A 14,772-nucleotide genomic window follows, 5' to 3' on the forward strand; every position below is an offset into this window, starting at 1 on the left:
CTGACCTCAGATAATCCGCCCACCTCGGCCTCCCAAAGTGCTGGGATTACAGGCGTGAGCCACTGTGCCCGGCCGTACAGCTGGTTTCACTGAGAGTTCAGCCATTATCATCTGTGAGGGGGACACGTGGTTGGCTTTGTTGTGTGCTAACTTTGATGGTGAGCAGGGTGGGTTCACTAAGCTCTGTAAGGTGCTGAAACTCCACGTTTGTGATGGAAGACAAACAGCAAACATATTTGCTCTAAAACAGAAACGGAATTCCTTGACCAGCGTGCTTCGAAATGATCTCAGACTATTCTGAGGTTAAATTATATAAAGGAATTCTGATGTCATGCCATCCACTTCCTCCAGAAGTGACTGCTTCCAAGGTAGTATCAACAGAGATCTTTACAAATGACAGTGTTAGATTTCACACCCGAATTACGCGTGGAAAGATGAAACACCAAGGCCTGGGCAGGCAGCCTTTCTAAAAAGCTTGCTGTAGGAAAGATAATATCAAAATAGGGACCAGTCCTGGTTTCATCAAGAAGCTATTATGATGTCTGATTTGAAACCATATGTAAATACAGTAATCTGAAGGATTTGGCAAAGATTTATTTATTTTTTCCCCATTTCCAGTCTTTTAAAGTAGACACAGATTTGCTTAGAATAAAGCTGATTTTAAAAGCACACACAAGTTGGGCACAAAGGAGAGGATTAAATTCACCAATGCAGAGTGATAAAGAGGAAAAGACACTGAGCAGGTGCCTTCAGCAGAAAACTGATCATCCAAGGTGATGACCTAATGATCGGAGACTTCATTCCTTATACTGCAAAAGCAAGAAGAGTTTAGTGTATGAACGGTACAGCTGGGTTTGTAGCTCTCTCTTGGTTTCTGTTGATTACGAACAATTAGTATAGTTATGTATAATCTTGAGAAGACAACCTGCATCCATTTAAATTAAATAATACTTTCTACAATAGTGTGATATATAAGGCCACAATATTTATTTTGGACAAACCCCTTAAAGTAGCGATTTTATTATCAATGTTATTCATTCTTTTGAAATATAAAGTACTTCAACTGAATTAAGGTTGCAGATAATTTTTAAAATACAACATACATCATGAATAGGATATTAAAATTATATTCAGGTATTTATATCTAATATCCAAATTCACTACCAAATTTTTACAATAGATATTAATCAGTCTGACATGCTTATTAATTGACCTCATAGGTATAATTATAGATCAACATGATTTTAGTGTCTGTTGTTTTGTTTTACTAAATTAGGAACGCAGCATTTACAGAACAAACAAACACAAGTGACGCGGCCACCCCAGGATCTAACAGCTCTTCAGTGAGCTGCGTTGCAAGCTCAGAAGTAATCCCACTAATGAACCAAGTCAGACTCCAGTTCTTCATCAAAAGGTGCTGGTGGAGGTTGTCAGACGCCTTCCAATATAGATCCTTAACAGAAAAAGTAATCAGTAGTTAATATATCTTGTGATTCCCAGGAGATTGTGTTACAGCTGAAACAGGGTAGCTCACTGTGGTTAGAGCTTATGCAAGGGACTGGTGATTTTATATCCATTATAAAAATTTTGTAATGAATCTATCTGTAATCTTTTACCGAGTGTTTTATCAATATGTATTTTGTATTAATTAGAAAACATCAGATTGTATTCTTGCCTAGAAGGATCACCAAACTGAAACGCTGTTTCCAGACAGAAAGCTGCTTTGTTCCAACTCTGCTGGGGGAAGTCACCTACCAGGGCAAGATGGTGTTGCCAGTTCATCGCCACCAGCCTCACCAAGGTCAACTGCTTAAAAATGAAGCCCCTGCCCTCACGTGGTTTAAATTCGGTAGTGGGAAAGATGTCCCAAACTAAAGATGCAGGAGTGTCGGCAAGAGAGGCTCGCTCCAGCTGACCAGCGGGCATCACTCCAGGAGGGAGGAGGATGGGTCTCCAGGAAAGGGGGCAGAATCGGAAGCCTGGCTGGCCTGGCCTGTGGGCAGTGGTGGGGTGAGCACTGTGAGCACAGACCTTGCTGCAGCAGCTTTCGGGGGCAGATTTTATAGTGCGGTTCCGGACCTATGGGCAGTGGTGCGGTGGGTACTGTGAGCACAGACAGTGCTGGCCTATGGGCAGTGGTGCGGTGGGTACTGTGAACACAGACAGTGCTGGCCTATGGGCAGTGGTGCGGTGGGTACTGTGAGCACAGACAGTGCTGGCCTATGGGCAGTGGTGCGGTGGGTACTGTGAGCACAGACAGTGCTAGCCTATGGGCAGTGGTGCAGTGGGCACTGTGGGCACAGACCATGCTGCAGCAGCTTTCGGGGCAGATTTTATAGTGTGGTTCTGGAAAGCTGCTGAGGGGGTGTGGGTCGCCAGTGGCAGTATCAGGCTCTGAAAACCTGAGCAGGATGGAGGACAGTAGTTGGGAAGCAGTGGCTGCAGAAACCCATCCTGAAAGGAAGGGCTAAACCTCGTATTTAAAATGAGGATCCTGAGGCCTTGCCCCCGGAGTCTGCTTGACAGTTCTGGAAAAGGCTCCAGAAAGCAAACTGCCTGGTGATGCTGATGCAGTCTGTGGGTCTGACTCCAAAAAGCACTGGCAGAAATAAAGGTGACGGGGGTGGACGTGAGAATGTGTACAAGAGCTAGGAGAAAGCCGTACACATGGGAGGGCAAGGTGGAGACATGGCAGCACTCAGGCCCTGGCCCAGGAAACTCAGTGGCTTTTATCCAGTTTCCTTCGACCCCAGATGTGAGCCCTCTGGCCAACGGAAGCCACCTGCCCCCAGTGGCATTCCAGTCTTCCCAGTCTGTCTGATACACAGCAGCCATAGAACACTGTTTGCACACCAGGACTAGACCCCTCCTCCCCACTGAGAGAGGGTGGGACCAGCCCTAGGAGGAGCGGTTTTGGCTTCCCGCTCTGGCTCTTCACCACTGCTGCAGCTAAAGCTCTTGAGAATCCACAGTGGTACCTGCCTGGTCTCTGTGTTTTCTGCAGAATTAGTTAGTATAAGAAGCCAGAAAAGGTCAGGCATGGTGGTTCACACCTGTAATCCCAGCACTTTGGAGGCCGAGGTGAGCGATCACTTGAGTGCGAGATCAGCCTGGGCAACATGGTGAAACCCCGTCTCTACTAAAAATACAAAAATTAACCAGGCATGGTGGTGGGCACCTGTAATCCCAGCTACTCAGGAGGCTGAGGCAGGAGAGTCGCTTGAACCTGGGAGGCAGAGTTTGCAGTGAACCGAGATCACGCCACTGCACTCCAGCCTGGGCAACAAGAGCGAAACTCAAGCCAGAAAAATTGGAGACCGCACTGGTTTCTTTATTGCTGAGAGTTAAGTAGAACAACAGTCCGGTCCTGGAGGAAGTACAGCAAGTAACTGAGGCCCTCCATCTACAGCAGACGGCTGGGGGCGTCCCCACCATGCAGTACTACGCAGAAATGAGACTGCTTTTAACTACACACAGGACAAAGGTCAGACATAAGAATCCCTGCTGTGACTCCATTTATATACAGTGAGCAACAGGCAGACTCGTCCATGCCCGACAGCACTACAGGGCGCCTGTGCCGGGGCCTTTTGGGGCTGCAGGCTGGTGGTTTCTTGACCTAAACAGTGACTGTGGGTGTGTTTGCGAAAATGCACCAAGCTGTAACTGATGAGCCGGACTTCAGGAAATAGTTTACGAATAAATCACCGCGACCCAGAATTGCCCCACGACATGCCATGGCGGGAGTCACAGAGTCACATCACCTACCCCAATCCGATGGCCAGCAAATGAGAGAGCAGCAGAGACGGAAGGAAAACTTTCAGAAACTCCGCAGAGAATATGCCCCCTTTCTTCATGACGCTCGTGTTCCTCATGCTGAGGGTGGCCGTGCGCTTCGGGTGTTTAAAGAGGAACTCCCTGAGGCGGGAAGAAACGTGTCAGCCGATGTGTCCTCTGTCAAGGGGAGCCCCCGTGACACTGAGAACACACTCACTTGGGGGGAATATTTTCCGGCCGACTTGACCAATCCCATATCCAGTCTGAGTTTTTCTTCAAGATGCTTTCAACTTCTTTCCTTCTCTCAATATCATCTTCCTCAGACTAAGATAAAGTCGATGTTAAATGCCGATTAACGCACCACACATGACACCCACCTCCCACCCGAGCTTCACAGCCGCAGGCTCCATTCAAGAGCCCAAAGGCACATGTCACTGCCCCGGACTGTGGTCCAAGGGGAGTCCTGGGGCTGGGGGCCTTCCCCGGGCCGTACCGCACTCCCGGCTCCCGGCTCGCTCGCCTCCTCCAGGTACAGATCACCTCGGGGGAGTCCCACCCAGGGCGTAAATACATCTGGTTCACTGTGAGATGCTGGGGTACTGACAGCGGCAAACACTGTCCTAGGGAAGTCACGTGACATGAGGGCAAAGATGGTGACTGCAGCACTGGTTATAACAAAAGAAAATGAAAACAGCCGAAAATGGCTCAAAACAGGGACATGACGAAGGAAACGGACACTGGATAGTGAGCAGGTTTACAAGATGCTTCCGGGAAAAGCAGGAGGGAAAAGGCAGAAATGTACACACAACCACGGCTGCGGCCAAATCCTCAGAATTATATAACAGCACGAAACATTAAAGAGGACTTTAAATCCGAGAGTCTCAGTGTTCTCTACTTTTTTGCATTTTCAGAATTCTGTACCTGAACATCTAATTCCTTTTAAAACTAAGGGGAAATTTTTGTTTTAAAACAGTGAAAATGGCAATACCCTGTCTCAAAAAAAAAGAAATAAAATTGAAAATCAGAATATAGCTCCCCAAACCCACCAAACATCTGGGTATACCCAAGCTGGATATAGCCCCATGTGCCGAGGAGCAGGCCGCACGCTCTGGGGTGCACCCACACATCCACAGCCAGGGCTCCCGGGGCTCCCAAAATCATGCTGCGCTCTGGAACCCCCAGAGTGGGGCCAGGGGGATGTCCCTGAGAAGGCCTGGGTAACAGGGACTCCTTGTTTCCTTGGTGAAGGAAGCCTTGAGGGAAGCTAGCACTGAAGAGCCAGCTACTGATCCTGCCTGGAAGGCCATGCTTCCTCACAGAGCTTCCAAAATACAGAACACGGTCCGTCGTTCAAGTTCTCACCATCGACAAACACTCAAGAAAACATTTATCGCGCATCTCGTCTGCAACAAGGTAAGTAAGGCACTACCAGATATAACTGAGCAAGACAGTACTGATCACTGCCTCGAACCCTATCTGCGAAGGGAGAATGATAGTAAACCAAGGCAATAACCCCAAGGCACACTTTTTCCTCTAAGACTCCGTTTTCACAACAATGCTGAATGACGGCATGTAAAGCCCATTATCTGTTACCATTAGAAAAGTCATCTCAGGCTGGACATGGAGTCTCACACCTATAGTCCCAGGATTTTGGGAGGATCACTTGAGCCCTGGAGTTCAAGATCAGCCTGGGCAACACACGGAGACCCCGTCTCTACAAAAAACTTTTTTAAAAAAGATGATCTTACACTAAATTACCAGGTTGAGGCCGGGCACGGTGGCTCAAGCCTGTAATCCCAGCATTTTGGGAGGCCGAGACGGGCGGATCACGAGGTCAGGAGATCGAGACCATCCTGGCGAACACAGTGAAACCCCGTCTCTACTAAAAAAATACAAAAAACTAGCCGGGCGAGGTGGCGGGCGCCTGTAGTCCCAGCTACTCGGGAGGCTGAGGCAGGAGAATGGCGTAAACCCGGGAGGCGGAGCTTGCAGTGAGCTGAGATCCGGCCACTGCACTCCAGCGTGGGCGACAGAGCCAGACTCCATCTCAAAAAAAAAAAAAAATTACCAGGTTGATCAGCCACTAATGCTGCACTGCTCAGGCACCAGTTAGCTCAGGACTAATGCTAGGAAAGGCACAGGGTGTAATTTCCAGCAGGCAGTGACAATGTCTAATGAGGAGGACACCTCAGAGTCACAGCCACAGTGACCGAATGGCCTCGAATGGCCCTGCGGGTAACGCCTGAGTCCCACACAGCATGCAAGTGTTAAAACCCACTCACTGTCCAACCAACAACCACAAGGAAAGACCAGCCAGTAGCTGGCTCACTGCCACCCTTTCCAGTGGTCCCTCCCTCCTCTCTAGGCTGCAGCCACCAGGGAGCCCTTCCTCCTTTCCGGTGTATTCCTGATGGCAGGCAGGGGCGGGAGGCCCCCACTGCCTGTCCCACTCGGCGCCGCCCCCGCTCAGCTGAGTGTCCAGCCCGTGTGCTTGTGGACTTTTTTTGTTGTTTTTTTTTAAGACAGGAGACACCCTTAAAGCCCGACTTTTCTCTGAGGTGCTCAATTACATTTTAAACCATTTCCTGTACAAACAGATCACAAATACTTATAACTCGCATTCTTCTTCCAGCTTACCTGTGAGCTGTTTTTCTCTCCAATGCTATGGGTATCTGTTTCAGAAGCTCTGTTAGTATCTTGTGGTGTCTGTGAGCGAGGTGGGCTTGGCAATGTGAATAGAATGAGAAAAACAGAACATCATGTGAACATTCTATCATTAGAAGCTCAAACCCCAAAGGCCTCCAGCCGCCTCCGTGATGAGGGGCTCTAGCCAGTGTGCGTCTTCCCTTCCACCCAGCACCAGCCAGAGCCAAACTACTCCTCAGCCCTGTCGGCTGAGCCCGACAGGAGTTAGCTAGCCAGTCTTCAGAGAAGAGGCGGGGGGAGGCAGCTGGCGAGCGGCTGGCTTTGTCACCTGCCGCCTTCACGGTCTGTTGCACAGTTCTCAAGGGCACGCGACCTTTGACCACTCAGCCACTCTACCCTGGAGTCACTCAGAAGTGCTGCTACCCAGGAACCACTCCTGCGACCACGGCCCTGCTGAGGCACGTGAGTGCGTTTCTCAGAGCGGAGTTCATGGCTGTTCTGCTGCCTACTGGCGACTTGAACATGGCTCCCCACAGACTAAGTCCCAGGACGCTGCATCCCCAAAGAGGGCAGCAGGAGCCACTCCCGAACGCGGCCTGAGGGGAACAGCAGCCCCCTGTCCTAGAGGTGACTGTCACCCACTGAAGACCATCAGCACTGTAACGCATACGCTTGCTGGCGTGCACCTACCTGTCACAGTGAGAACTCTTGGAGCTACTCCGTCCAGACTCATGCTGTGCGTCCAGCAGTATTTTTTCCATGTCACCATTATAAATAGAAACCGAGGCTGGAACGCTGCTGCCGTTTCCATTATTACTAAAGTGCAATTCCACCCAGGAGCCTGGTGGGAACAAAAAAAGGGGCACAGATGGAATTTTCTACCCACTCTGGAATCTGGTCTTAATATCTAACCAGCCTGCCCCTCCATTTCCAAGAGGTAGCCATGGTGACACGCCAGGAACCATCCCTTAACCCCACCTTGAAGACATCCCTCTGCCCACTCGTGTGGCAGTGACTGTCTATGCACACACTCCCTGGGTACAGGAAGGAAGCCTCCTGGGGCTGAGACCACATATCTGTCCATGTCTTGCAGTCCGTTTATACCAAGCCAATGTCCAGGAACTCTGCTGAGTCGCCAGAATCCAATTAGAATGCTTTCTTGCAGTGAGCTTCTCTAAGAAAAAGGCTATTATTTGGAAAAAGGGGTCTTAAAAAAATAATGTCAACATAAGCTTAAGGGATTTAAAGTTTTCTTTAAAAGGTTTGACCTCTATTTTCTGTTTCTTTTAGAGATGGAGTCTCACTTTGTCACCCAGGCTGGAGTGCAGCGGCACAATGAAGGCTCACTATAATCTCAAACTACTGGGTTCAAGCCATCTTCTAGCTGACACCTCCGGAATAGCTGGAACTACAAGGCATGTACCACTACTCCTGGCTATTTTTTTAGGAGATGGGGTCTCGCTATGTTGCCCAGGCTGGTCTCGAACTTCTGGGCCCAAGCAATCTTCTCACCTCGGCCTCCCAATGTGCTGGGATTACAGGTGTGAGCCACCATGCCCAGCCTCTATTACTTGTATTTTGTGGCTTACTTTGCATGTATTTAATTTCTAACAATGTTAAACACGATTTTACAAGTTTGCTAGCCATCTGGATAGCATCTTTTTTGAACTGGTTCTTCAAATCTCTCATTCTTTTCTATTATCTCTCTTATTTGTGGGCATCCAGCAGTATTTTTTCCTTGTCACCATTATAAATAGAAACTGAGGCTGGAACACTGCTCCCGTTCCCTTACTGCTAAAAGTGCAATTCTGGGATAATTCTGTACTCTAGATATGCATTTTTCTGGGATAATTCTGTACTCTAGATATGCATTTTTCTGCATATTTAAATGCGTTGCAAGTAACTTTCACTTGGTAGCTTGTTCTTTTCACTTATCATGCCTTCTGATGTACAGAAGTTCTTGATTTTACTTCAGTCAAATGTAGCAGTCCCTTCCTGAGCTATTCTGTTCTGTTCTGTTATTTTCACATAGCTCTACTGTTATGACATTCACATTTCGATCCAAAATCTATGTGGATTAATTTTTCCACTGATGTGATACGGATGCCCCATTTATTGCAGGGAGCTCCCACCTCGCCTCCGCTCTGGGCTGCTTCCTTTGTCAGACATGAAGCGTGCACATAGGCACACGTCTATTTCTGGGCCCAGGATAATTTCTCTACTTTGTGTCATAGGTTTATTTATTTAAAGCAAATCTGGTAAAAGCTTCCTCTGGTAGCGTATGGAGGATGGAGTGCAGTGGGAGGAAAGTGCAGGTCACAAAAGGTGGAGAAACTTACGGAGGAGAACAATGGAATTATCTCATTTTGCAGTCACTATAATTTGAGTAAGTAGAATAATCACCCTGAGCTGCTGACTGTCCTTAAACCAACACAGCACTACCAACACCATGCTATTAGAGGGAACGGAGCAGCCTCTTCATCCGTCATGTTCACTGGAAGCAAAGGCAGGTGTTCAGCTTTCCACACACACTAGGCATCTCTCCTGAAAGAGGCCTGGCCCAGCCTCAGTACGCCACTTGTTGCTGAGTATATTTCATATTAACCAGAAAAAAGCAAGCCGAAGGCCCAGGAAAGAAATGTGGATTTGCAACTTATACCATCAAACAGCCTCCAGTAAGTTGCTAACGAAATGATCACACAGATTTTCTTTTTTTTTTTCTTTTTTTTTTTTTGAGGCGGAGTCTCGTTCTGTCGCCCAGGCTGCAGTGCAGTGGCCGGATCTCAGCTCGCTGCAAGCTCCGCATTCCGGGTTTACGCCATTCTCCTGCCTCAGCCTCCCGAGTAGCTGGGACTACAGGCACCCGCCACCTCACCCGGCTAGTTTTTTGTATTTTTTAGTAGAGACAGGGTTTCACCGTGTTAGCCAAGATGGTCTCGATCTCCTGACCTCGTGATCCGCCCGTCTCGGCCTCCCAAAGTGCTAGGATTACAGGCTTGAGCCACCGCGCCCGGCCACGATCACACAGATTTTCTTTTTTTTTTGAGACGGAGTCTCGCTCTGTCGCCCAGGTTGGAGTGCAGTGGCCGGATCTCAGCTCACTGCAAGCTCCACCTCCCAGGTTTACGCCATTCTCCTGCCTCAGCCTCCCCAGTAGCTGGGACTACAGGCGCCCGCCACCTCGCCCGGCTAGTTTTTTGTATTTTTAGTAGAGACGGGGTTTCACCGTGTTAGCCAGGATGGTCTCGATCTCCTGACCTTGTGATCCGCCCGTCTCGGCCTCCCAAAATGCTAGGATTACAGGCTTGAGCCACCGCGCCCGGCCGCGATCACACAGATTTTCAAATTAACACATGACTGTTCTCTTTGGCCTCTCACGCTGCCTCATGTCCTGGCCCGCAAGCAGCACATCCCTTAATACAAAGGCAGGCCAGGCTCTGTCTTGGAGCCTGGAGCTCACTGCAGGAGAAAGGCCCAGGCCAGTCTGCCCCACACTCTGGCAGAGGCTACACGGTGCCTTCCGAGATGGATAGACCACACCATTCCTGAAACCGCTCATCTGACTAGACAGTATTGCCAAAAGTGTTGTTCAGATATCTGACGATATGGAACACAAATGGAGCTTGAAGCTTGAAGGTGTCCCTTCTCCGATGCCACTCTTAACATCAAATGTGGGACACCAAGTCACCACCACCGGGGTGTCCAACGATTCAATTCCATTCTATCTACCTAGACTTAGTGTCGAGCCCACAAGACTGTTCCCACAGATGCAAGTGGAGAATGGGGTGTCCAGGTTACCCACATTTTTGCCAGTCCCTCTACCTACTCAGGGGATCCCACACACCCCCCTCAGGTTCAATAATTTGCTACAACTCATAGAACTCAGAAAAACATTTTACTTTATCAATTTACCAGAAACAATTACAGAGGAGCCAAATGGAAATGACATACAGCCCAGATCCCCACCTACCCCACACGTCCCAACCCTAACCCCAACCACGCTCTCGAGACGAGACACCCACCTACCCCACATCCCAACCCTAACCCTAACCAGACCCCCCTACCCCACACACCCCAACCCTAACCCCAACCATGCTACCCGTACCTCATGGCTCCCCCATCTCCATCTCCAGTCCCCTCCCCTCCTAGGAGGGGCTTCCCTGGGAATTTCTACCTCAAATAACTAGCCTGGGGCCGCCCTCGAACCACTGTATTAGCAATGTATTCTGAAGGGGCTCCTTACAACTCACACCAAAAATGGTGAACCAAGGAGCACTTTTGGAGCACACTGCTGACAGGGTGACTATGAATAACACACACACTGGTCAGGCTGCTCTGCCTATGGAGTTGCCACCCTTTTATTCTTCTTTTTTTTTTTTTTTTGAGACGGAGTCTCGCTCTGTCGCCCAGGCTGGAGTGCAGTGGCGCGATCTTGGCTCACTGCAAGCTCCGCCTCCCGGGTTCACGCCATTCTCCTGCCTCAGCCTCCCGAGTAGCTGGGACTACAGGCGCCCACAACCGCGCCCGGCTAATTTTTTGTATTTTTAGTAGAGACGGGGTTTCACCGTGGTCTCGATCTCCTGACCTTGTGATCCGCCCGCCTCGGCCTCCCAAAGTGCTGGGATTACAGGCGTGAGCCACCGCGCCCGGCCCCTTTTATTCTTTTACTTTCTTAATAAACGTGCTTAAGACACTTATTGGCACTGTGGCACACGCCCGTAATCCCAGCACTTTGGGAGGCTGAGGCAGGCGGGATCACCTGAGGTCAGAAGTTGGAGACCAGCCTGACCAACATGGTGAAACCCCGTCTCTACTAAAAATACAAAATTAGCTGGGCGTGTTGGGTGCCTGTAATCCCAGCTACTCGGGAGGCTGATGCAGAAGAATCGCTTGAACCCAGGAGGTGGAGATTGCAGTGAGGCGAGACCTGCCACTGCACTCCAGCCTGGGCAACAAGAGTGAAACTCTGTCTCCGGGGGGAGACACTTACTGCTCAGGAAATCCCAGGGGTTGAGGTGCTCTGCACCTGGAAGTAGGGTCAAGACCAAACACATATGTATCTATCACACAAATGGCGAGCTGAAGACGATAGGGAGAGGAAGATAAAGTGGAGACAAGTGTATCTCTGTCTTCCTCTCTCTGTGCTACTGTAACAGAATCCCACAGACCAAGTGATTTACCAACAGAAATTGATCTCCGTTCTAGAGGCTGGGAAGTCCAAGATCCAGGCACCAACATCTGGTGTCGGGGGAGGGCCTTCCTGCCCCATCCCTTCAATGAGGGCACAGAGGGACCTACCTCCTTCCATCCAGCCCCTCAGAGCACTAATCCCATTCACTAGAGAGGAGCCCCCATGGCCAAGCCACCTCTTAAAGGTCCACCTTTTACTACCATACCACGGGCAACATGGGGAGGACATATTCAAACCAAAGCAGTGCTTTTTAAAAATCGCCCCAGAAAAGATCCTAAAAATCCAGGAAACAAAACCCATTCCGGATTGTCTATGGCTAATGACTTTGGGCCCAAAAGCTGTATTCCCAGGAATGATTTACTAAGGGACAGGAGTTTTATTATTAACCTACAGCAACCGGGTAGGAAAGGCACTTCCTGGAGAATGCAGCATGCTGTGTATCTACTCACATGTTACAGTTCTCCACTCAGATCATTCACCTTTTCAAAGAAAGATGGGGAGTGAGGTTGCTTAATGACCTTAGAAAACCTGCTCATAATCACAAGTAGTTTACTTCAAATAACTGTAGCATAATTAGGCCCCAGAAAGAAAGGTGCTGCTGTGGCTGCTGCAACAAAAGCCCTCCTTCCTAATCTCATTTTACCTCCCTCTCCTTAGGTTCCTCCCCCTCCTTACTTAGTTATAATTTACAGTGCTAACAAGACACACAGCCAGTAAGTCTTACCTCCCTTCTATATCAAGGCAGATGAGATTTTGAAAAGCCTAGACTATATTTACATCACATTACAAAAAGAAAACTGATAGGTCTATCTCAGAGACAGAATACACTCCAACAAGAGTTCTTAATCCATGTCTTATTCTCGCTTTATGTAAAAAAAAAAAAAAAAAGAAAGAAAAGAAAAGAAAATCATCTGACATTCAGCTTCTCTAGGTGCCGGAAGCAGTTCTCTCTCCAGTGACAGACTCCGGGGAATGCCTTCGATTCACTGCCCTCTGTATGTCCCCAGGGCAACTCCCTGGGTCCCATTCTTCAACATGGATTCACTGGCCACAGCCATGAGCCCCACGTGGAGTAAACACAGGGCCAAGTTCTCAAGGCCACCCTATGCCCTAACCTGGGATGACAATCTCAACTCTGGCTATGAAGGGATAATCACCTGTGGTATTTTTTCATTGTTTTCCAAAAACCCAGCCTCAGCCCACTCTGAAAGTGACTATTTGGGATGCTGGGGTGGAATCCAGAAAATAGACTGAAAAAGCTCTGGGATAAATGTCAGAAGAGAGGGAGGCAGCATCCCAGAAAAAAAGCCTTAAGCAGAGGCGCTGTGAACCCCAGAGGGAACTAGCACCCCCAAAACCATACAAAGGGCTTCTTCCCCAGGGGAGGTGGGCTCTAAGAAATTGCTGTTTTTACCTTTAAAGCTTCTCAGGTTAGTGTGGAGAGGAACAAAAGTGACTTGCCTGACAAAATATTTCAAGCATCAAGTCAGCCCGGTAGGTAAATCAGGTCCCTGGCTTCTAACGGCTCATTTCCCTCAACCTTCCCCCCTTGCCAGGCTCTCCTCCAGGATCCTGGCCTATGGCACGCAGCCTCAGGCATCTGGGCTCCAGGTATCCCACTGGTGCTTAATGCAGAGTCCTTGGCTTCTCCTTAAGTTGCCAGCCTTATCTTTCACTCCACCTCTAGAACCTCATTGTGACCATCTATGAAATGCAGGTCTTGGACAAGAATCTAGATGTCTGCAACCCCTTCAGGTCTCAAAGCGCACAATGCTACAATTCCGCTCCAAAATAAGTGGAAGCATCTTTTCCCCTATTACAACTTTACCCATGGTGAGTTGCCTCTGACAAGAGAACCATCTGCCAGTTGCAGACACAGCAGTGGGTGAAGAGCTGAGGGCTTGGATCATTAAATACGGAAGCTCCAGAGTAAATGGGCAAGCAGTTTACTGAACTGATGCCCTCCTGGTGAAGACAGTGGGTCCTTCAAGGAAGTGACGCCAAGCAACTGTGACCCGGTCTCATCATAGAATCCTACCTCTCCTGCATGTCAGCAGTGACATGCCTAGGAGAAAAAGGCCAAGTTCTCGGGTGCAGTGAGCTTGATAATGATTGTGCTACTGCACTCCAGCCTGGGCGACAAAGTAAGACTGGGCTCGTAAAAAATAAAGAGGAAAAAAAGGACGAATACGAGCATCCTGCGGGTCAACAACAATAGCCAGAATGATCAAGAGATAGAAAGGAACGGAATCAGCCCATTTTGCCGTCAACTCCTCAGGAAAAGCAGCTGGCCCCAGAGGGTACAGGCAGAGAGAGTGCTCGCTGCTTCCATCTGTGGGTCTGGCTGCAAGGCTCCCACAGTTCTCTGTTCCGAGGTAAACAAGGGGCAGTGAAATCAGAGGGGCAGAGGTGAGCGCTGCCTGGGCGAGCCACCGCTCCGCGCCGGATTTGCAGGCGGCTGGAGCCCGCGGGACAGGCCAACCCCGCCCACGCCGAGCCCACGGTGGCCCCGTCCTGACGCGCGGACACTCAGGGCGGCCCAAGGAATCGCCTACATGGGATCCACCCCGCGGGTAACTATCCTTTTACAGAATAAACAAAACAGAAAAACAAAAATCTCGCAACTCCGGCGCTGGCCGTCTTGCACTGCCAATGACTCAGCAGCCTGTGTAAGTTACATACTGGAGAGAGGACTGAGCCCCCCCGGGGCCCCCTCCACCTCCCAGCCCCCAGATCCCCAGCCAGGCAGTGAAACGCACAATGTCAGGAGTAACACAACCGGAAAATGGGTGATTTTATGGCAAAGAGTTTATAAAAACATCCCTTGGATTTTATAACAAAAGTCAGGAAAACACCCCTTAATATATTCCAAAATAGTAATAACCAATGTTTAAATTTCAAGAGGAAAAATCCGAATTACAGGATTTTTAAAAATATGGTTCTAGGCCAGGCGCGGTGGCTCAGACCTATTAATTCCAGCACTTTGGGAGGCCGAGGCGGGAGGATCGCTTGAGCCCAGTTCAGACCAGCCTGGGCAACATAGACCCCGTCTCTTAAAAAAAAAAAAAAAAAAAAAAAAAAAAAAAAAGTTAAAAAAATATGGTTGTAGTGTTCAAATATATATATATTTAATATATTACAGTAACTAAGTCCTGCCTAGT

General features: G+C 49.0%; 1 protein-coding gene across 1 annotated transcript in view; it reads right to left on the minus strand.

Annotated features, from left to right (window-relative positions):
• Positions 1–574: 574 nt before the first annotated feature.
• Positions 575–14,772, minus strand: part of BNIP3 (BCL2 interacting protein 3) — a 200,426-nt gene continuing 186,228 nt past the window's right edge. Inside the window, exons 3-7 of the mRNA XM_050805544.1 lie at positions 7,111–7,261; positions 6,412–6,496; positions 3,992–4,098; positions 3,766–3,915; positions 575–1,453 (exon numbers count right to left, since the gene is read on the minus strand). Coding sequence (XP_050661501.1) covers positions 1,408–1,453; positions 3,766–3,915; positions 3,992–4,098; positions 6,412–6,496; positions 7,111–7,261 — 539 coding nt within the window. The 3' untranslated portion in view covers positions 575–1,407. The remainder of the gene's footprint in view (positions 1,454–3,765; positions 3,916–3,991; positions 4,099–6,411; positions 6,497–7,110; positions 7,262–14,772) is intronic.

This window comes from Macaca thibetana, chromosome 9 (assembly GCF_024542745.1).
Source record: "Macaca thibetana thibetana isolate TM-01 chromosome 9, ASM2454274v1, whole genome shotgun sequence".
NCBI lineage: Eukaryota > Metazoa > Chordata > Mammalia > Primates > Cercopithecidae > Macaca > Macaca thibetana.